The sequence below is a fragment of the Miniopterus schreibersii genome, assembly GCF_964146895.1.
Source record: "Miniopterus schreibersii genome assembly, chromosome: 5".
NCBI lineage: Eukaryota > Metazoa > Chordata > Mammalia > Chiroptera > Miniopteridae > Miniopterus > Miniopterus schreibersii.
Genome location: NC_138106.1, coordinates 6,745,166 through 6,768,143, shown reverse-complemented (window position 1 = coordinate 6,768,143; position 22,978 = coordinate 6,745,166). Strand labels below are relative to the sequence as shown.

Here is a 22,978-nt window from a genome sequence, read left to right as displayed (position 1 = left end):
GCCACAAGCAAGATGACACATCGGCATCACGGAGCTCTGACTGACGCAGTGAGACGGGTACACGGCGGCCCAGGGACCGTCCCCGAGCACCCACAGCCTCCGCCTAGACGCGGAAACCCCAAGCGAGGGACGTCCCACCGGAGACCTGAGCAGGGCTCTTCAAGGACGTCAAGGCCATGGAAAAAAAGGACCCAAAATGACACTGGCACAGCTGGGAGACAAAGGCAATGCGGCCTCCTGCCCCGGAAGAAGGACACCAGTGGAAAATTGGGGGAATTTGAATAAAGCGCAGTTTCCTTAAAAGGCGGAGGTGGCAACTATTTTCCTATCCAGAGCCAATACTTAACGGTAAATATTTTCGGCTTTGCAAGCCACGAGGTCTCCTTGGAAACTATTCAACCCCGTCGCTGCAGCTGGACAGCAAGGGCAGCATGTAAATGAATGGGGGGCTGCGCCCCAATAAAACCTGACACACAGAGCCAGGCAGCGGCTGGGCTTAGCCCTCGAGCCGGGTTTCCTGACTCCTGACAGTAACGGGACCCACGTCAATCTCCTCGTTTTGACCCCTGCGCCTGGTTGTGCAGGATGGCAACACCGGGGAAGCGAGGCGCAGAGGACAGGGGCTCTGTGCTACCCGCAGGACTCTTCCGTAAATTGAAAATTTTTTTTCAAAAACAGTTTTTTAAATGAAGTAGAAATAATCTGGGGATTGTGGGCCATTTTTGGATGGTCTTGGTCACCCCTAGCCTGCACTCCATTCCCCCGGTGACTCCACGTATGGGTCATATCCTGCGAACGTGGCCAAGTCCGAGAACTGTTCTCGGTGTTTTTTCGGCACAGAATGAGAGGGAGCAGACTCATTACGTCACACGAGTGCTGAAAGCGGTAGCAGGACATTCTTCCTGAAAATGAGGGGGTCTGCGCCTCAGAATGGATCCCCAAAAGGCACAAGGAGGGGTGGCCCTGAACGGCGGCAGCCCCGGTGCCTCCGCTCACGGGAATGCCGGGCGGGCCCGGCGGGACCAGGTCAGGCTGCCGTCTCCCAGAAGCGGGACAGCAGCAGCGCGGAAAGTGCTCTCCTCTTCTAGTCTAACCCCTCCGAACAAAGCTGAGACCCGCTTCCCCACCGCCCAGGACCAGAACCACCAGAACTAGAATTCAGACCTCGGGGCGCTCATCCCTGACGATGATCCCCTTCTCCAAGCACAGCCCGAGGGGGGCTCAGTGTATGAAGCAGGCAGCCTCACGGAGGAGGGACACGGGCTGGGCCTGAGGGGACAAGGAAAGGTTTGCCAGCACACGAGCAGGGCCTGGAAGTCCCCACCACGCCGGAGAACCCTGCCTGTGGTCCCCGGGTGCGGGTGGTGGGATGCAGAGGGTCTCTGGTCTGAGCCCATATCTGCTTCACTGAGCTGCGTGACCTGTCCCGTGGCGTGGGGAGCTGGGAAAGGGACTTCTGCAGGGGACCGGCACGGCCAAGTCTGTGTTTTGGAGAGAGGACACCAAGAGTGGAGGTGGGTCACTGAAAGGAGGCTAACATGCCCGAGAACCAAGAGGATGAGCTGGCTGGACGCTGCGGGGTCCACAGCCCCAAGCCCGAGCCTCCAGGAGCAGGCGCCCCGCGGGGAGAAGGCAGCTCTGGTTCTTCCTCAGCAACGGCGGAGAGTGCAGGTCCCCGGCCCTCTTAGCGGGAAGGACCGCGGTCTCCAGCCTGGGGCGTAGCTGCAGCCATTGCAGCGGGTTCTGAACCTGAGGTCTGACACCGCCAGGAAGCGGATTTTTTCCTTGGTGTGTACCCCCTGGCTGCTCAGGTTGAGTTAAGGAGGTGCTAATTACCTCTGAAATGTAAATTTATGACTCAGATTTCATAACGCAGAGGCAAAGCCAAGTACACTCTGTCCTGACTGAGCCCCGTCGAGCAATTTCCTGCATTGGTTTTCCAATCACCCAGGCCCATCTTGACGTCACGCGCACTCTGTCTGGGCGGGGGGTCGATGAAGTCGCTTAGCCTCAGTAAATCCCTTCTTGTATCTTGCTTTTCTGTGGAACACTGAGCCCATTTTTTTATATTAACATGATCCTACGTTTAATTCCATACATGAAACTGTTTTGTGTGTCTTTTTTAAGAATCCTTTAAATAAGACGACAGTTATTGTCGCCACCAGAGTGTTGAGATAGGAATGATTCGAACTGAATCTTACCTTGACGAACGGGAAACTGACTCAACTTGGGGAGCGTGAAAAATTAAGAAGCATTTACAAACGTCTAGAAGGAAACATCCCTCACTTCACGGAAAAGGAAAAATAGTCGAGATTGCGGAAAGGGAGGGAGACAGTCTGGCGATACTGTTATTTTATGAAATGAGGTTGCATTTTAATGGGTGGTATAGATATTATTTTAAAGTTCACTTAAGTCCTACCTATGTAAAGCAAATGAGTTTGGAACAAAACAGGTATACACATATTTTTAAAATATTTTATACATAATAAATATATATAATAAGTAATAAACATGTATATATAACACCAGAAGAGGAAGGAAGTTGAAAAAATAAGCTAAGGGTGTTTTTTTTCCCTTCAGATGGAATGAGATCAGGGTTAACAAAGAATGGTTAGAAGCCTACTCGCAAGTAAGTCTATCTTTTAAGGAGTATTTCCTTCCCACAAACAGCAGTGAAGCTGGGAGGGAGGGGCAGTCCTTGGTGAGGCCTGAGTCATTCACGGACTAACTGTAAGAGGTGAGGCCCATTGTCGGTCTTGGAATCCACTGACAAAATGGTCATGCCTGACAATTTCCTGTCACTTCTCCCACCCCCACTGCCACCCCCACCCAGCACTCACTGCTGTGCATTCCTTAGAAGACCTTGGGACACGGGAAATGGCCAGTTTCTCAATAGGAAGGGAGAGCACCTGCAGATGGGTCCCACTCGGCACAACCTTTACAGGTGTTCGGAGACGATGCAGAGTCTGCCTGCTGGCCAAGCATCTTCGGCTCAGGTGAGCTCAGGCAACAGAGCCCTGACGGGCCCCTGGGGCGGGCCTGTCCCCTGCTCTCAGCGTCACAGTCCGTCAGAGGCCCAGAGGAGACCGTGCACCAGCAACTCGAACTCCATCCTGTCTCCTTTCTCTTCCTCAGCTTTTTGCCCTGAGAACCATGCACTTCTTGTGGGTTTAAAAATCTCACTGAGCCACGTGATGGCTTGTGGGACAGATAAAACAGTTGGTCTTGCAGGGCCACGGAAAACAGAGATTCCTGCCTGGGCGGAGGGCGGTGACTGTCTGCCCCTTGTTTGAAGAATACGGAAGCAGGGCACAGTGAAAGGCTTAGCTCCATCTATTTTATTCTGGAGAAACACTGTGATAAGTCTAACCAACCAAAATGTCTCTGGGCTTAATGATAACTTATCCTTCCTTTCTTCGGGGAAACAGGCGACTCTAAGCAAGGGAAACAGCCAATGCAGGATCTTCGTAAGAATAACCGCTAACGTTACTGACACGATCACAGCGTGGCCGGCTCTGTGAGAGCTGCCCATGTGAATTCATACATCTAACCTGCACGCTAGCTGTTTAAAGTAGGAACTGCCATTATGCCCACTTTAAAGATGTGGAAACTGAGGCTCAGCACGTTGCCTGGAGCATAATGCTAGTAAGCGTCAGAATCCTAACCCAGACGCCTAATTCCAAAGGGTGTGTGTTTGACCTCAGAGCACACTGCTCCAGTGGCCCAGGACTGAAATGTCTGCAAAGGCTCTATGGCACAGAGGAAACTGGAGACTACTGAAAACCAGCCCAGCCCGTGGAAAGAGGCAATGTATGGAGATGGGAAGAAGAGGGGAAGGGAACCTATATAAGTTTCTCCCCATGACTCTAGCTCTGGGTTCCCGAAAAGGGCACCTCATGGCCAAGTCATTTCCCAGTCTTTTCACACCTGGTACAAGTCTGCCCCTGGAGACAACATAAGCAGATGGTCCTCTTTGTTAGAGAAGAATTGTTTTTCTTACGGTTTCCTCTGAGAAATTAGGCTCCAAGAGCCTGTGGTGCCCACCACCTGTAAACAGCTCCCCTCCCCTCCCCTGCAAAATACAGTCGCTGTTCTCAAGACATCCAGGCCTATCCCTGCCTCTGGGCCCCTGTTGCTCCCTCTGCCCATGACACAGTTCCTGGGACATCCAAGCCTTGTTTTCACATTTCCTTAGGGGCGTCCTTCCCCCACCACTTGATCTTTACTGGGGCTCCTGCCCCCCTGTCACCAGCCTGGGTCATGCTTGCTCCTCACCTCCTGACATAGTCAGTTGTCATTGTTCCACAATGTTCTACTTGTCACACCCTCCCCCATCCCTACAGGCAACCAGTGAGCCTGTCCCGCATGCCCATGGCCACAGTGGGTGCCCAAGAGACAGTAAAAAAATAAATGAGTTGATTCGCACACTCCAAATCTCACAGGGATCAAAAGCTTCTTGGCCATGATTGTGGAAGAATGTCTTGAGACAAACCAAAGAAATGAAGCTACTAGTTATCAAAAAAAAAAATTAAAATCTGCCCACTGATTTTAGGCAAATACGTGGTGATGGTATCTCAGAAACCCGTTATTAAGCAGAAGCCTGAAATGCGCACAGGAATTAAATGCGGGGGGTGTCTCAGGAGAGGCATCTCCGGCCACAGAATTCACTGCAGACACTGCACAAAGCTCCCCACCACAGCAGTGGGGCCCAGGAGAAGATGTGATCAGAGCACAGTAATGAAACCTGCAGAAGCAGGCGCAGGCCTCCTGTCTCCCGTAAGAGCAGGTCCTGCACCGAAGAGGCGGCTGAGTGCCTCGCGCGATTTCAGGGAGCACTGGTCTAAGCGGCCCAGCTGTCCCCGCTGTTTAGAAGCCTTAGCCTTCGCAGCACCCCTGAGATGTGCTCTCCTGGAGATGTTCCCTGAGATAGGACACCGCTCGGCATTGTTTCCCCGCGCACCAGCATTCATATCCCAGAGTAATCCACCCTTCTTTCAACGGCTGCTGACAGCTCCAATCGCTGGGCAAAAATCAGTTGAAGGAAAGGGAAGTCTTGTCGGAAATGAGATTAATCTTGTAACGAGTGTTCAGCCCTGATAACCCATCTGGGCACACAACTGCTTAAACTGGAGAGCAATTAACCTTCACCCGACAAGCTCTGTCCAACCGTTATAAACATTAAAGAGACAGAGGCCTTCCCCCCCGCCTTGTAGACTAAACAACCAGATTTGAATTTCACGTAAACGGCCTCTTTCTGCAGATGTGCTGGGATGACAAAGTCCAGGGGGAAGGTGAGGCTCAGCTCTGCTCTAGCTCAGGTAGCTGGGCCGCCGTCTGAGCAAGCTGCAGCTATTCGCATGAAAACCGCTCGGGGCATTCTTACATAAAGCCACTAGCTCGGGGCGTTGGACAGAGTCGGTTTCATGTGGGAACACATCTGCTAATGGGAGCACACTTGGGTGGTGTGTTCTTTCCTTTTTTTCTTCTTGCCCAACAGCAGGAATATTTGCACTGAGCTATCTTCTCTCTTGACTCGATTCCTCTTGCAAGCCCGACAGGTATTTGCATGAGTGATGCAGTTGTGGTCACAGAAGGGAGGTGTTGGGGTTTTTTTATCTCTAATAAGTTATTCACTTTCACGGGGAGCAAACCTGTGATCTCACCTTATCTGTGTGCGCTGGCCCATGGGAAATGCTGAGTGGTTGGGACCCTACGGCTAAAAATAGCTTTCACAACACTGAAGAGAAATCTCGGAGGTCATACAACTTGCCACTCGGGCAATAGCTGGCTTTAGCATTACTTTATACTGAGCCGCTGCACCGTGTCCATGGTATTAATGATAAAGGATCAGACCCATCTACCTTACAGGTCGATACAGACCAATGTGGGTGCATGACACACCCCACACAGGGCCCTGAACACGAGCAGTTAAGCACAGATGCAAAGGAACCTGAGGGCAGATGCTCTGTGTAAACAACAGGTCTGTCTGCTAGTGTGACTGCACTTAGGTTTTACCATATTCTAAACAAATTTCTCTCTCCCCAGTCTTCATGATGGCCAAAGACAGCTCTCAAAACAGTCCATCTTAACACTAGATCTTCCGTCTCCTTCAAACCCTATTTCTCTTTTTCCAGAAGCTGAGTCATGACATCCAAGGCCGCAGGGATGTCTGTACTCGAAGGCTAAGTTTCCAAGGTCTGCCTCCCTCACGCTGGTCTCCAGCCCGGCCTCTAATAACAGCACTAGGGAGTGACAAGACAAAGGTGTACACCGAGGGCAAAGCGTCCTGGCCCAGGGTCTTGCGTTCCCGGCTTGCACTTGTGCGCGTCCCTGCCTCCTCCTGCGTGCAGTGGGAAAGAAGCCCTTACTCTCCAGAGCAGGAGCTGGGAAAAGAGAGCACATGGGACTGACGCCTGCTCACAGTAATTTATACCATCTCTGCATTGGCAGCAAGTTACATACAAGCAAAGGATTCCATGGTCCAACTCTCCCAGCCACGTGGGAGCTTCCTGGTGCCTTCGCCCAAGGTGAGGGGGGATGAGCTACAGGCACCTGAGCTGGCCAGCTTTCACCCCCAAGTGACCATCGTGTGTCCTTGGAGGAGACAGGGGCACACACAAACAGCATGGCAAGAGCCCCTGATCTGGTTCTCAATGTAAATCTACATTTCTTTCCCAAGTAAACCTTGCAGAGCCTTCCAAGTAAGCGGTTAGATGAAGTTCAATTTTTGGCTCGGAGTCAGATCCGTTTGACAACACCTAACACCAGAATGTCTGCGGGCAGCTCCAGTTCCTGGGCTCAAATCCTCTGTGTATGTAACTTCAGCAGGTACCAGAGGCAGAAGACAACAATGAAACCGTAGCGCCTGGGCAGAAACACAGGCCACGCCACCGTTTTACGAGTCCGTCTTAGAAGCATGTGCTCAACTGGAAGACTTGAGGGAAGACGGACACGTGCATAATTCTTAAAAGGTGCCAACAGCACCTTCACCCATTCGTCTGGACGGAGCAGGTGGCATGAGGATAACCGAGGATGACCGGCTGCCTGAGCAGCAAATCCCCACGGGACCGAGGGGCGGGCGGGGCCCTAACCTTGGTGCACTTCTTGACACTGACCGAGCAGCACTGTGAGATAAGGGAAACCGCAGCATCAAACTCGGTATCTTGTGAAACTGAAACGGCTGCGGGGTGAACACTCTGCCTGACAGTGATTTTTGTTTTGATCAGCGATGACATGCCTGACGTTCATGCTGTGAAGCTGTACAGTTTTTTCAATGAAACTCACTGCATTCTCATATTCCAAAATGGTATCTACACGTAAGTGATTTACCCGTACGGAGGAACGTAAGGCTCCCAGCATCAGCACCTCAGGGGCTAGGCCTCCTCAGCGAGCGGCGTCCTGCTCTGCTAACAGGAGAGCGCCGTCCAGAAGAGAAGCTGCCACCCTGGAAACCCATTTTGTCTCCTTCCTACCTGCAGTGGATTAAACAGTGTCCCCTCTGCCACATCCACCTGGAACCTCAGAAAGTGACCTTATTTGGAAAAATGATCTTCACAGGTGGAATTAAGGTAAGGACTGAGACGAGATCACACTAGAGGAGGGTAGTCCCTAAATCCAACAAGAGCATCCTCATAAGAGACCCAGGAGGACAAAGACTCAGAGAAGACGGCGACCTGAAGACAGACTGGAGTGATGCCGCTACAACCCAAGGAACACGAGGGCTGTGAGAACCACCAGGAGCTGGGAGGGGGCCTGGGACAGGTTGTCCCTCAAAGCCTCTGGGAGGACCCTGCTCTGCCAACACCCTGATTTGGACTGCTGACCTCCAAAACAGCAAGACAATAAATTTCCACCGTTTTAGGCCAGCCAGTTGTGGAAATTTGCTATGGCAGCCCTAGGAAACTAATATACTGCTGGGGATGGTGTTTTTAACAAAAGTGTTGCTGTTTTAGGGCACTCCAGGGCCCTTGCTTTGATTAATAGAATTAGTACAGCTTTCAGAAGTACGCCAGACTATGCCAAGAATCAGGGACCTTCCTGGTTCCAGAGACCCGAGAGCCTGAATTTTTCAGGATCCCACTGGTTTTGTAAAACCTTTTCACGGAAACTCCCCTGTCTGACCATGCCCTGATTTTTCTGCTTAGGAAAAAGGCTCCTGGTCCACTGCGGGGAAATGTCTAGTCCACATTCTAATGACAATCATGTGGGGATGTGTTTTGACAAATGTCTTTAAATCTCTCAAGGTTTTGTTTGAAAATAATGTTAGAAGTTTTAAAAATGGAAATTAAAATATAATTTCTTTAGCATGTTTTTCCGACCAACATTTGTGGGCAAATTAGTCCCAATTTGGATTGCTTCATGTCTACTCCCAACAAAAGCCCTTTTAATTATCCTAAAAGATATTAAGAGTGTAGTGATCCAAAGTATAATTGGGTTGGGAAACACTGGAATCCTAGATAATCAATCGGGTTTCTTCCAACTTTTTTTTTTTTAACATGTGTTTATTGATTTCAGAGAGAGGAAGGGAGAGGGAGAGAGAGAAACATCAATGATGAGAGAGAATCATCGATCAGTTGCCTCCTGCACGCCCCCTACTGGGGATCAAGCCCGAAACCCAGGCATACGCTCTGACCGGGAACAGAGCCATGATCTCCAGGTTCATGGGTTGACGCTCAACCACTGAGCCACACCTGCAGGCTCTTCCAACTTTTTGACTCCCAAATAAAAACTGCTTCCTTTTCTTCAACTCCTAAGCAACTAGATGATAGTTCTGCTGGGAGAGGGACCAAGTCTTTAGTCACATACACTGCTGAAGACATACTTCACCCAAGGAAAGATTTCCCTCCACACTTGGTCGTTCACTCACATGCTCATTCATTCAGCGAATATTTATGGAGAAGCACTTTATATGCCAAGAACTATGCTCGGCCCTGGGGAAACAAGGTGAGGCAGACTGTGAAATTGTTAGATTGAAACACAGTTCATAAAAAACAATCTCCCCAAGATAAAAGAATACTTCAGGTTTTACGAAGGTCACATTTTCTTTGGCTTATATATATAACAGTTTGACCAGTAAGGCTCGTTAAGTTAAATAATCTATTGGTTAAACAGAACATTTCAGTAGGAAATTCCATTTTATTATCTGGCTTAGCTAAATTGAATGTTAAAGGCTATTAAAGTTAATCATTATTATAAAGTGGATTATCTTGCAATTGGATACAAAGAGCTCAGCTTTTCATGAACATGTTCCAGCACATCGTTGCTATTGCAGATGCCATTTATATAACAATGACAGTGCTGGAGGCGCTGCCCAATCACCAATGAACATTGAAACCCTTGGTGTGGACCATACTGGACACCAGTAGATGTGTCCAAGAGATTAAGTTACAGCTTCACTGAGAATTCAAAGGCGTGGCTACAGCAGCAAAAGAAAAGCAAACAGTGCCCATCAGAGTCCATTAAACACAGCTTCTTATGACTTCAGGGGTTTGTAACACTTGAACAGTTAGATGACCCAATGCAAAGCCCCGATATGTAAACACTGGGAGGTGTGGCCTCTCAGTAAAAACAAAAAGCCTGCTTGGGTTGTGGCTTCATCCAGACAAGTGTCATGTAACAAAATGCAGGCTCTGAAGGCTGGATTTCTGCTTGTAGGTGTCAGTGGGAAGTGTCTCCAACTCTGGCCCAGCAGACACAGCGAGAGCTCGTAAGTCACGTGCTCACAAACGTTCAGAATCCAACTAGATTCTGGGCGGCTGCACCACCAGCCCGCCTTCCCAAACACGGGCAGCTCTTCAGGTCACACACGCACTGACGTCTCACTAGGCATTCGAATGTGACCACAGAAGCATGCAAGATACTGCTCCCAAGACACAGTGATAATTCTCTCCTGGTCAAGAAGCATAGCTTCTCTCATACCTTCTAGGGACCACTAACATGATGCTTTGCATGTAAGAAGTCAATAACTGCTCACTGGCCTGGCCGGCGTGGCTCAGGGGTTGAGTGTCAACCTATGAACCAGGAGGTCATGGTTCAATTCCCGGTCAGGGTACATGCTCGGGTGGAAGGGGTGTGCAGGAAGCAGCCGATCAATGACTCTCTTTCATCATTGATGTTTCTATCTCATCGTTGATGTTTCTCTCTCTCTCTCTCTCCCTCTCCCTTCCTCTCTCTGAAATCAATAAAAACAGATTTTAAAAAAATAACTCCTCACTGGATTAAGCGAATGAATTCTTTATGACATGGTATCAGGTACCACCTCACTAACAAATGCGCTCACTCATGCATTTATCATCCAAGCAGATGTTCACTCACTTATGGAATATTTATCGCATAGACATTGATTGTTTCTTACCAGGCATGGTCAGTGCAGATACAAGACTACAAGACAACAGCTGTATAACTTAAGGCGCGGAGCACTAAACTTTAACAACCGGTGTGGCGAGAGTCTCTGGTGGTCAGTAAGGTCCCATAGATTCTGAATGATGGACATTGACGGGCAATGTGATCACTCAGTAGATGCCTGCTCTCCTTCTCTAAAGAGAGTGCCAGCTCTAGTCTTTAGTTCAAAACAGCAGTTGACTCCTTCCTTCCAGTCCAGGGCCACTCCAGACACCAGCTGTCATTCCACATTGTATGAACTGGTCCCTTCACTGGCACAGGACAGAGATGAGGCTCAGGGAGAGACCATAGACATCTCACAGTCCCCTATCTTGGTTTTTTATTGGAGCCTCAAACTACTGGTCTCTTGAGCTCATGAAAATGCAGCTGAGTTCAGCTGCTCGAAGTCTGGTTAACATGTTGCTTAAACCAAGTAAATGGACTCTCGATGGTGACTCTACTATGTTTTCTCCACTATCCTCCAAGGAATAGCATGAGATAAAAACAGATAACATATAGGGAACTACTTGCATCTCTTTAGAAGAAACTATAAATACCCAAAGCATATTGGAGGAGTCCCTTCAAAAGATGACTCCCAAAATCCAAAAGAAGAAAGTCTTAAAAGACTCTCGATGATGTATTATCAATCATTTTAATTTTTTTCTAAATTTTTATTTCCTAATCGCCTACAAAAATTATTTTTGAAATGGGGGAAAAGAACACAGCTTGACTGTGGTTGTCTGAATAATATGTTACTCAGTGGATATACTGGACCTGTACTCACTTCAGGCTTAAAAAAAAAACAAGCCCAATCCTCAGGCGGACGGTGGTGATTCTCAGGGGGAATGCCAACAGGGGTGCCACTCCATCTGGCACCAAAGATGAGTGTGTCTGCTGGACGGCCCTGCCCCAGCATCACACACTGAGATTCCCAGGGCTCTGGAACCAGTACAGCCTCGGGAGGTCAGAGCAGTCATTGTGCAAAGCAGCAGCAGTGAGGAAGCATCTGGAAACATGTTGGGGGATTCAGGAGATGCCTCTCAGAGTTTCACTAACAGCTAACAAGGCTGCACCATAGAGGCATGGGGGGAACAAATGCAGAGGAAGAGAGCAGTCGTCACTCAAACAGAAGGACCCTGAGGTTGTACAGTGAGCCAAGGTATATAAACAAATGAGTCCCCCAAAGAGAATACCTCTTTGGGTCATTTCGTGTCAACTCAACCAAAGTACATGTACTGAGTGTGTAGATAAAATCACTGGCGTATATTCACGGACTAGCACCTTCCTAAGACATGACTGCATCTAACCTTGTCTGGCAGCTTCTCGGGGTCAGTCTCTCTGCCTCCCTGCCTGTCAGTCATCCTCACCTACAGAATCTGTGCTGAATGAAGACTGTCCCTTGGCCCTTTAGTCCATTGCAATGCAAAGCTCACAGGCACTTTCTCATCAGAGGAGGTGTTTTACCAAGACATGAGCCAACACTTCAGGGCCACTCTGTTTTCTGATTATCTCAGGGACCCACGGGCGATCTGGGTGGAGCCGCAGGTTTCCTTGCTTGCAGTAGGTAAACATCGCTCGGTGGCACTTTGCCAGTGCTTCAGTTGTGTGGCTTTCGGGTGCTATTTATTTTATTTAGTTTATTGTTCAGTGTTACTGTTTGTTGACTTGATGTATTTTTTCCCCTACAAAGGGGCCAGTCGGTAAGGGACACATCCTGTGGATGGATAATTGATGATTCCCTATTGTTCAGTGTTTGTGTGGTGTGCTTTTATTTGCTCTGGTTCAAAGGGCCTAAACAATGCACTCATTGGGATTTAATAACCAGTGTAAAATCAGCACAGAGAACAATCTGTGCCCTGAGATTTGTGTACCCAAATCTGGTGATGTTGGCTTGGCTAAGGAAAGAAAAAGCTAAAATGACCGTTACACTCAATAACCAGGGGAAAAAACTTCCCACTGGATCTCAAAGTGGCTCATTTCCCAGCAAATACAAAAGCAGACTCGTGCATCGTTCCCTGTGATAAAAAGGAGGCCGAGGTGCCTGCGGGGCACGCAGCTCACTCACAGACCTATCTAGTCCAGTTACACTCTTCTCCCTAGAAACCAGCAATGGACAAGACCAAGGATGAGGGCCAGGGGCTGAAGCCACTGCTTTAGAAACACCCTATTTTTACCTACTTCAAGACAGAGACTTCTGCCTGGGCATCTGCAGCCCGGCTACTCCCCTAGGAGAGGCCATAACGAGCGAGCGGCCGCTCCCGCAGAGGAAGTTTCCACCGGAGCCCTCCCCGCAGCCCGAGGCCCTGGCCGGCCTGGCTATCTGCGTCGGAAGCGGGCGCAGGAAGTATCTGTCTACAAGCCCTTTATCCTCAAGGTAATTGCTACAGCAGCATTTTACTGTTTACCAAAGCAGTAAACACGGGGTCTAAAAAAAGATGTTTTCCATCTCCCAAGAACAAGGCTTGAAAACACGCACGTGCACTTATTTCATAACCCGCTTCTTATCAAAACTGTTTGCAATCTGATTGTGCTTCCAGTAGTGAGCGAGCCCCTGCCACTGGCTTTCTGGGTAGGACAGAAGGGGCTGTCTCAGGGGCCCAAGACACAGGGTGGCCTGCTCCACTGGGAGCTACTCTAGCAACGCCAGGGCTATTTCTCTGCTCTGCTTAACACGCGCTTCACAGAGCTCACGGTCTTTGGCCTCACAGGTAAAGCCAGCAGGACTCTCCATGTTCACACACACCGGTGGCACGGATCATTCAGAAGTCACAACGTCACCTGCACTGGACCTTGGACAGTATTTTATAGGTGAATAGAAATGTGCTGCGAACTCTAGGAGTTCACACAAGATGAGGTTGAGAGGGAGGAAGCAGAAGTCGAGGTGTAGCTACTGCTTTGGATGATTCGCCCTCGCCCAGGCAGAGCCCCCCGCTCAATCTCTTTATTTCTTTAGTCCAGATTCAAGGTTTGCAGCCAAACTGTGCCAGATTTCCTGGGATGGGGGAAGGGACCCAGTGCCTGTGCGAGGCATCGCAAAGCGGGTGAAAGCGGGTCCGAGAGGAACCCCTGAGCATCTGGGGTGTTCTAGGAGCTCCTCCTCCTCCTCGTTACGTTATAAAACCTCCCGCTGGCTCGTCAGCTCTCCCAAAGCAGGAGAGAGAGGAGGGAAGGGACTCGAGAGTGAGACGCACAGAGGGAAGCAGAGGGCGACAAGGACTCGAAGGTCTCCCAGCACCGGCTGTGCAGAGGCCGGGGCAGGCTCGGCAGGGAGCGGCCCTCGCACCGAGCACGCGCCGTTCTGTAAGGGTTTTATTTCATAATAAAGAGACAAGAACATGTTAGTCAGAGGAACACTGGCTACCTAAAACAATCTCAATTCACAAACTGTAGCAGAAATGGAAAGAAAAGTAAAGCTTTTATGGATTTCCTGATTTTAGTCCTGCAGGGAAAATCTGACTTGAATGAATAATAAAATTCGCTGACACGTATTCAGGACTTCACATGTGGGCCAACTCCATTCATCTCACCATAACCCCGTGAAGCAGAAACTCCTGTTACAATGGAGAAAGACCCAGCTATTGTGAGCTAAGTGACTCGTCAAGGAAATGCGAGGAAGGCCATTTCCCTCGATCCCAAGAAGGGACAAGGCCAGGAGAGGTGAATCCACCTGCTGAGGGCCCACAGCATCAGGCTGCAGCTCCAGCCACCAGCTCCCAGGCCAGCCCCTTTCCCCTTCCCCTCACCAGCCTCTGCATCTCCGCCTCCCTTTCCTCGCGAGCAAGATAAGGCCAATCCCTTCCCCACAGAGGCTATTTTAAGGGTGCCGTGGAGAAATCGAGAATCAAGTGCCTCCCTGGGCGTAAGATAAATGCAGGCTGGGCCTGCTCCGGTTAACCTTCACGAGCCTGCCGCTCTCAGCGCACCAGGTAACACATACAGACGACACAGATCCAGAGAGGGCTTCGCAATATAAAACCACATACATTTCTTTTTAAAACTTGGAGCAACATCTTGGGAAATGTGCCTCAAATTGAGACACAAACTAATTGTGTTGGCAAATTCCAAAGTGTTGTTTCAACAGTTTCCTCTTCCTCAAAGGTGAGCATCGCATGCATACGGTTAACCTTAAACAATGAAACTGGGCAAGACCCAACGGGACCCCAAGGGGAGGGGATGGCAAACCCGCCATTGGCTGATGATTGGAATTCATGGCCTTGGGGGACTATGAAGGGGGGGAGGATTCTCTCTTTTGTGCTGGCTCTGTCGATAGTTGTTCAATGAAAAAAACCCAACAATTTGCTATGCTGTAACTTAAAAATGGGAAGAGAGACGTTAAATCATGGAGGCAGAATGGCTGAAAGGTGACTGTGCCCAACACAGGAGTATGGGTTCTTTGCATGATATGTTCTAAATGTTCTTTATTATATTCTCCAGAATTCCTGTTGTTGTTGTTAATCTGCACCCGGGGATGTTTTTTCCATTGATTTTTCAGAGAGAGTGGGAGGGAGGGGGAAGGACAGAGAGAGAGAAACATGAATATGAGAGAGACACATCGATTGGTCGCCTCCTGCACGTGCCCCGCCTGACCAGGGCCAGGGATCGAGCCTGCAACTGAGGTACGTGCCCTCGACCAGAATCAGACCCTCGACCCTGCAGTCTGTGGGCCCTCGCTCTAACCACTGGGCAGCACCAGCCAGGGCATATTCTCCAGAATTGGACACGCATCATCTTGAACAAACACCTCTGAAGAGGCAGCCCTGATGGTAATGTTATGATTGGACAATGATGTGGCTTTAAAAATAAATAATTCTGCTTGGCCTTGGCCTTTCTTTTCTAAATGTCTTGGGACTTATCTGTGCGCAACAGCAGATCACCCCTCTTCCCGGAGTGAGTTCCACAAACGCCCCCGAAGGGCTCAGTGAGGCCCGATGGAAAACTGTGAGCTGCACTTTCATGTTCGATGCCAAGAGGAGGGTGAGGAAGTTGACACTCGAGATGAGGAAACTTAAATCAGCAGCTGGTCTGGGATCTAGAACCACTGCCCCTTGGAAACTGCCAAATATGGAAAGAATTCTGGGCACCAGGCAAATATAGCATCTGGTGCTAGGCCTTCAGCTCCTGAGTTTTCTGGCACTTTTTCTCCATCAGCCACCAAGAGTACAATCATTGTTGCCTCTGGACCTTTTTTCATACAAGAGCAGTAACATGAATTCGCCAATTATAATATTTTCCATTATTCAATGAGCTGTATCACTATATCATTGAGGACATCGTTTTTTCCTGCACAGCAATTTAATCTTTGAGGCTAGGGCCAATAGCAGCAGGAAAAAGAGATCAACTGATGATAAATGGAGGGGAAGCGAAGAGATTTGTGTGACTTGAGCAATACTCTCAACCTCTTTAATCCTCTCTTGGTACAAAACCCAGCAGCATCCAGGTTGCGCGAGTACCACATGAGATCACAGGAGCGCCCAGCAGAGCAGGGCATGGAACCAGTGGTCCTGATGATGTTCATTGGGATTATAAACTCAAGATACAATAGCTACCTTTTAAAAATATTTTCCTGTGCTCTTTTAAACATCAACATAATTCTATTTAATTTTTACTTGACCAGGAGAACTAGGTCTAAAGAAACAGGACTTCTATTTAATGCCTACGATACCAACGTTACCCTGTTTAGAACTGCGGGATAAGCTGCCCTCCGGGAGAGTATACTCATTTTCTCTAGGACTTCAAAGGATCTTAACTAAAAGTTATTTTTTCGATGAATTTTCATTGAACCTCTACAGTTTGCCAGTCACTGCTGGGGACACAGAAGAGATGGACAGGACTGTCACTAAAGGCAGGCTGCACAGCTTACGCGGGTACACATGAAGGTCTGTGCAGGGCTCACAAACGCAAGCAGAGCCAGGAGAAGGTGCTGACAAGAAAGAAACGAAGCAGGAGCGAGTGGACAGGATGAGGAATGATCTTCAGCTTCGTGAAACACGCCTCAGCCAAGTTCAACAGGGGGAATACGTGGGAAAGAGGTCTGATAAACAGGAGTGAACGAATGAGGGAGAAAGGCTCCGGGGAGGCCCCAGGGGCCACCAGCTGAAATGGGACGAAGTGCTGTAATTAAGGAAACACAAATAAAAGTGAGATTCCATGCTTGCCGATCAGGATGGCAAAGATTCAAAGGGTAAAACATTCAGAGTTGTTATGCGTGCAGGGAGCCTGGCCTCATCTGTGGCTCAAAGACGTGGAAACTGGCACAACCCTTCCAGAGAGGAAACGGGCCAATTTTTTTTTAATTAGCAAATATTTAAATTTGGCAGAGACTTAAAAACTATGCATACCCATTGGTTCAATAAGTCCTTTCCTGAGCACCAGTACTAATAAAGTGAATTTTTAAAAATTAAAGAATGTATTGCAATGTAGTTAGTGAAAAACCGAAAGCAGTATTATTTCCTACAACATGATACTGGTTATATAAATTATTATTTTAGATGGAATATACTTAAGCATAAAAATTCTGTTTATCAAATATTTTGAGTGACACGGGGAACTGTTTGAAAAACAATGTTACTGAGAAAAGCAAGACAGGTAGGCAGAAAGACAGACAGAAACACAGTAGGGAGACACCAGATGTTAGTCATTTTCTCTGGCTGAGCGGGATTAGGAGCAATTTGTATTGACTTTGCAATTTTTTCCCCCTCATTTTCTCTACAATGAGAATGTTTTAGTACTATAATTTGTACAAAACAACAAAGTGCATTTTTCAAAATTACTGAGAATACAGAAGAGTGGAGGCCTTCCAGTACCCTGCTCCTGCCCCAGTCAGGATGGGGAGGCATCGCGGGCCTCTGCCCTTCAGCACAGAGCCCGCAGCCTGCCAGCTGCGTGGCGCCTGCCCAGTGTCACGCCCTTATTCAAGGGTGCGACAAGCTCCCGCCTCCTGACCTCCCCCGGCTGCGGCCTCCCAGGCCCAGTGTGCCTCCCTGACATGCACAAGGGTCCCTGTTATTCTGCCTCCTCAAAAGCTTTGGAACAAAATCTGTGTGGCTCTGGACTTCGCACCTGAAGCGGGGTAACGGAAAAATCGAGAGAGTTCAGAGCCGGGCCAGAAGGACAGCGCGAGTTCTTAGGAACGGACTGATGGCAGCTGCCGTGTATTGAGCACCTACCAGAGGCTCTCCCAACCTTCACTAGCACCAGCACGAGACAGGACAGGACAGCCATTATAATCCCATTTTATGGGTGAGGAAACTGAGGTCAGACAGGTTAGGTCCCTTGCCCAGGATGGTCACGTGACTTGCATGGCTTCAAATGCAGGTGTCTGTGGCCACAGAAGATAAGAACAGAGATCTCAGGGCCAGAGAACAGCTGTCCTCATCCTGCCCTAGCAAAAGGAGGGATGAGTCCCCTGTAGCATTTGAGTATCCCCTGGCCTTAGAGAAAAGATCCTGCCCCAGTGGAGCGTGCTACCAGCCCTGGAAGGGCTGGAGACTGTCACCATCCCTTCCATTGTCACAGAGCCCCCCCTCCCCCCCCCAGTGACAAGAGATGAAGCCATTCTCACTCCTCGTAAGCCGACGGGTTGATGAAAATCATAAACCTGGAGCTATTAACTCTCTGAGATCTTACACCTCAGAGAAGCTCCCTAGTTCCAGCTGTCCCAGGGCCCCAGAGCCCTGTGTCCCCTCTGCAGCGGCCGCCCAATCAGTTCCCGAGTTGCCAGGTGGGACTGTCTGCTGTGGGGCTGCACGCCCAAAGAGGGACGCTTATCCTGAAGCTCTAAGCAGCAATATTTTCCCTGATTTACTTCATTTTTATGTGTGCTTTTTCAAGAGACGTTAACAAGCACATGCAGGAGTGTGTTTGTGGGGTTTTCTTTTAAATAAAAGTGTGTTTTGCAAAAAAACAAATACTAATGAAATAATCACTTGAAAGAAAATAGAATTAAGAAATGGTTCAGACTTTCAGAACACTCTCTGAGAGCTTGGCAGTCCTCTGTCAGGGTATTTCATGGGAAAGGGTACCCACAAATCCAGTGGCTCCCCATTCCGCTCCCCGGGTGACTGAGTCAGGGAGCCCTGGCCGAGGGCACACGCAGGCTCAGGGAGCTGGGAGAAGCTGCTGCTTCCCCAGAAACCAAACCGTGTTTGGAGCCACCAGGAACGCACGAGGCGAGCCTTTTTAAACAGTGGCCTGAAATTCCACTTTTAGGCAAGGACAGGAGACCAGGGCTTCCTCTGGGGACATGGTATCTGCAGAGCAGAGCATCAGCAGCATCTTACATAGATACATCCCTTCCATTGTCACAGAGCCCCCCCGCCCAAGTGACAAAAGATGAAGCCGTTCTTACTCCTCGTAAGCCGACGGGTTGATGAAAATCACAAACCTGGAGCTATTAACTCATTCACCACGTCCATCAAAATCCTCTGCGGAGCTGAACTTTTTTCATAGAAACCTTAGTTTTTTAATAAGCGTCTGTGTTGACGCCTAATAGCCAATACTCCTGAGTGTCTGCTGGGTGCAGGGCATGCCGTATGTTCTTAAATTAACACTTCACGGTGCAGTTTCCATCAGACCCTCCAGCCCCTGTTAAGTCAGGGAGCAGCCTGTTTGAGCAGCTCATTGAAGCAGCCAAGCTTCTTGCTCAGCGAGCCTCTTCGTAACTTTCCACACCGGGCGGGACCCCAGCAGGCTGTGTGCTTGGCTGGCTCTCCACGTCCTTCAGCCCCAGATCGCTGGGATCAAGGAAAATCCCCACCCTCCCATTTTTTTTAAAGACTCGAGACCATTAAACTGTAGAATCAGGGGCTGTTACCGGGGGTTCCTGGACCACCCAAGGAGTCTGGGGACAGCAGGACTTTCACTAGAATTGGCTCCTCCTGTCCCAGGCCCTGCAGTGCACCGCCTGCCCGTAAACGCGGCCTTCTGAGGGGGCCTGCAGGCTTCGTCAGACTTCCCAAGAGGCCCGGCGCCTAACAAAGGGGTCAGGGAAGTCTCGGGGGGTTGGACTAAAAACCCTAACAGAAACACAATCAAGTTCCAGGGCTCACAGCAGGCCCTGGAGTCTACAGGAAAACGGGGGGCTGTTTTGGGGGAAGCGGGGGAGGGGAGTTGAGTACCCCTCAGTGTTGTCTGGTGGCACAGAACCAAAACTGACCCGTGAACTGCACGCGGGGACCTCACCCTCAACGCCTGTGTGTTTTATTACAACGCGTCATCTGACCTTAAAATCCAGGGCCACTTAGCGATAAACGGACACTGTCACGTAAGCTCCTAAAATTCCTTTACTTCTTCCAATAAACACCGTGTTCCCAATTCCAAACTGATGGGGGGAAATAACGGTGAGGATCACAGAGGCAGGGTGAAAACAGTTAGCTTTTCCCAGCTCCTCGTAGGGCCTCATATTAATGCGAAAAGGCCCCACTCCGGTGTGGAGCGCCAACTGCAAGTCAGTGCAGTTGATTCTTCATCGACTGATGGGTTTATTTACTGAAAGAACCAAACCTGGAGTGCGTGCGAGACTGGAGACTGCCTGTAGGAAAAACCGTTTCCTAATTCCAGGGCACAGCCTCAGCTTTCCCTGGGCCGAGTGAGCTTTGCACTCACATCATTAAAACATAAACAAGTCAGTAAAACCAACTCATGACTCTGCCCAGGAAGGTTAACAGAAACAAGTCCTAGAGGAAGTTACCTATAAAGGGGGGCGATTCTGTTTTAAGGGATTAAAAGGAATTCACTTGACGTCATTTTAAAAGCTCACTTGAGATACAGACAATGCACAGATAATGCACTGTAATAAAATGTGAAAGCAAGCATAGTATCCGAGACAAGTGGAAACTATTTCCCAAAATTTATTCTGAAAGTCACAAAACCTTCCACCTTCGAGAATAGCTTCAGATCTTCAGAAACGTAAAACCTGTGTTTTGCAAAAAGTACCCACCCACCCACACTCTGAAGAACGGCCTGTTATTTTCATGGTCTTTAATACACGGCTTTTTTGGAAATACACACACACACATAAAATCGTACTCAAGCTATTCAGGCTTTACAAAGAATATCTGATTCAATTGCTATGAAATATAAACTTAATTAAAGGAGAAAATACGGATAAAAAGGGTAGCATTCTGGGCTATAACGTAATTTCTGCTCAGATAGCTTTCTATGAGAGTTGCATTTCAGCAGGTTCCAATCCCTGAAGTGAAAGAAAAAAAAAAACTCTCTAAGGTGGAAGTCTTTGATGCATGAATTCTTTTCTGTATTATTGAACATACCTTGAAAAATAAAACATACCTTGAGAGAGAAAACGGAACGGAGCTTCTGAAAAACAGTTTATACGATGGATGTTCACTGAATCCCTTAATACAAACAATTTCAGATTACCAAAGGACCAAACCAAGGAAGATTTTTGAAAACGCCTTGGCCCAATTCTGGACAAACTTCCATTTTCATGAGCTTTCAAATGAACTAAAACCGCTGATGAAAACACAGCCTAGTGCCTCTCACCTCTGCGCCACCAAACAAAAGGCAAGCAGTCACTAAACCTACCTTTTCCCTCCTTTCAGGATCTGCTGCTGACTTTTCTCATTTCTACAAATGTCGCCAAGGCACGGTGGCCTTGAACATATTTTAACAGAGGGCACTTCATGGACTCTTTGCCGCTGAGTTGCACCAACAATTAATCGGTTTCACTTCCAGGAATGAGGCCACATTTAGGTTTCACCTATATAGATTTACACCCCCGTTCACCTCTGTATACTATACACCAGACACATCTGCAAGAAAAACACATCAGACCTCACACCCCCCGGCACAGAGAACTGAACGAACAGGCCATTCCTCTCCGGTTCCCGCAAACCAAACATCCCTGAGAAGAAAGTTTACTCACAGTGCTCAGAGAGGTAGGTATTTTATTAAAGACAAACACATAACCGAACAAACTGAGTCACCACCATTTGAGTTAGGAGAACGCTCCCTTCTCAGCATGAAGGATCCAAAAAATCAAGCCAACATCTGCACGTCCCATGACCAGCAGCCGCTGGCCAGGTACCTCTTCAGCTCCACCTGGACGGGCGGGCATCCCTGGTGCTCAGGACTCACTCCCCACAGCATCCGAAAGATCAACACTGACAAGCCCATCCTCGCCTTCGACCCTGCCCTCCAACCGCTCCGAGGCCACTGCCGTCCGGCAGAGACACGGCCGGACCGTTAGGGAGAGTCAAAGAAAATGGAAATTCGGACGCGCTCCGAAAAGCCTTCGCGGAAGGCATCCACGGCACTCAACAGTGAATTTAGAAACCCCAATTTTTTTCTGAGTTTGAAGTTTTTAAGCCGTGCGGATGGTTGGAGTAGGAAAAAGGAAATTTACTACGCAGTGCAAAGGAAATCTTGTTGTCCTCTATTGTGGCAGTGGGGGTGTTGCCCAATCCCAACTTATCTGCCTTGATAAAGGAAACCAAAGAAAAGAGCAACAAGCACAAGATTTTGTCAAACGAAAAGGAACCCTTTCCTTACCTTAATAGTGCTGGCCATAATGCGATCAAGTTTATTGATCGTTAATAAATGTTAATAATAATTATTGCTTCTCTCTGACCAGAAAGTAGTTTTGATGAGGTTGTTTAGAGCGGATGAGATTGTGCTAAGTCTGGGAAATGAAGTCAGCCAATGGCAGGAAGAGGTTTCTATTGGTCCTGGCCGCCCAACCCGAAGAAACAGGATATTTGGGAGTGGAGAGATAAGAGCCCCTGAAAACAATGTTGTTTTTCTTGATGATATGCAGCCAGGAGATTTTTTTTAATTATTAAAAATAAAGGCAGCCACTGCCTGTGACTAGGCCTGCCACAGCAGGTGTGACCTGGGGTGCCGCCGTGTGACACGCTGGGCCGAGGCAGGATGCAGGTGTGGCGGGACTCCGAGTGGCTTCACAGGGCTGCCTGCACCTCGGGGACCCGCAGCTGGGTGCCAGGCCCGCGCAGCCCCCAGCTCGGGATCTGCCACCCCACTGCGACCCAGGGCCGGAGCCTCCCCTCTGCCCCTTTCTCCTGAAAGGAAACCTCGCGGGTAGAACGGATTTCACGACGAGGTTTAATAATGGCCACTGGCTTGCTGGGTGTTCACCACCTTCACTTATTCTGTGTGTCCAGTGAGTGTCCTGAACCCTTTCATTTTTTTTCCCTCCAAACACGTCATTTTTATTTGCTCCACAGTAAACCCGCTGAAAACACAAAAGCGCTAGAATTAAAGCAGGCGAGAAAAATAGAGGAAAATGAACCTGTCAAATCCTTGCTCTCAAACGTCTAGTTAAAACCCAAATAACGAAAATCACTACAAATGCTTTAAAGTGTCAGCGAGCTGGTCCCACTCCGGCGAACGTCAGACCACAGCCCGACAGGACTGTTGCACACACAGACGCCACGCGGGGCCTCATCGGGGCGTTAGGATCCGCGCTGCGAGTTCAGGGCCACGCGTCTGTTTTCCACCGAAGGAAGTACAGCTCATGGAGGCCCGAACATTCCTTAGAGGGCTGCAGGCCTTTAATTACTCATTTTCAGGAAATTACTTGTTCTCTGGAAGAAACAACGTTTTGCTTTGAATCTAGCTACAT

The 22,978-nt window shown here is 48.8% G+C and overlaps 1 protein-coding gene across 8 annotated transcripts in view; it reads right to left on the bottom strand.

The window, feature by feature from the left end:
* Window positions 1-22,978, bottom strand: part of ERG (ETS transcription factor ERG) — a 208,847-nt gene that overhangs the window by 68,648 nt on the left and 117,221 nt on the right. The window contains exon 1 of one of the 8 annotated variants that reach the window (XM_081137721.1): window positions 21,889-22,028. The exons of 6 other annotated variants lie outside the window; for them this stretch is intronic. In XM_081137721.1, coding sequence (XP_080993847.1) covers window positions 21,889-21,906 — 18 coding nt within the window. In that variant the 5' untranslated portion in view covers window positions 21,907-22,028. Of the gene's footprint in view, window positions 1-21,888; window positions 22,029-22,978 lie in introns of those variants that run through there. One more of the 8 variants, XM_081137724.1, reaches the window with a different exon arrangement.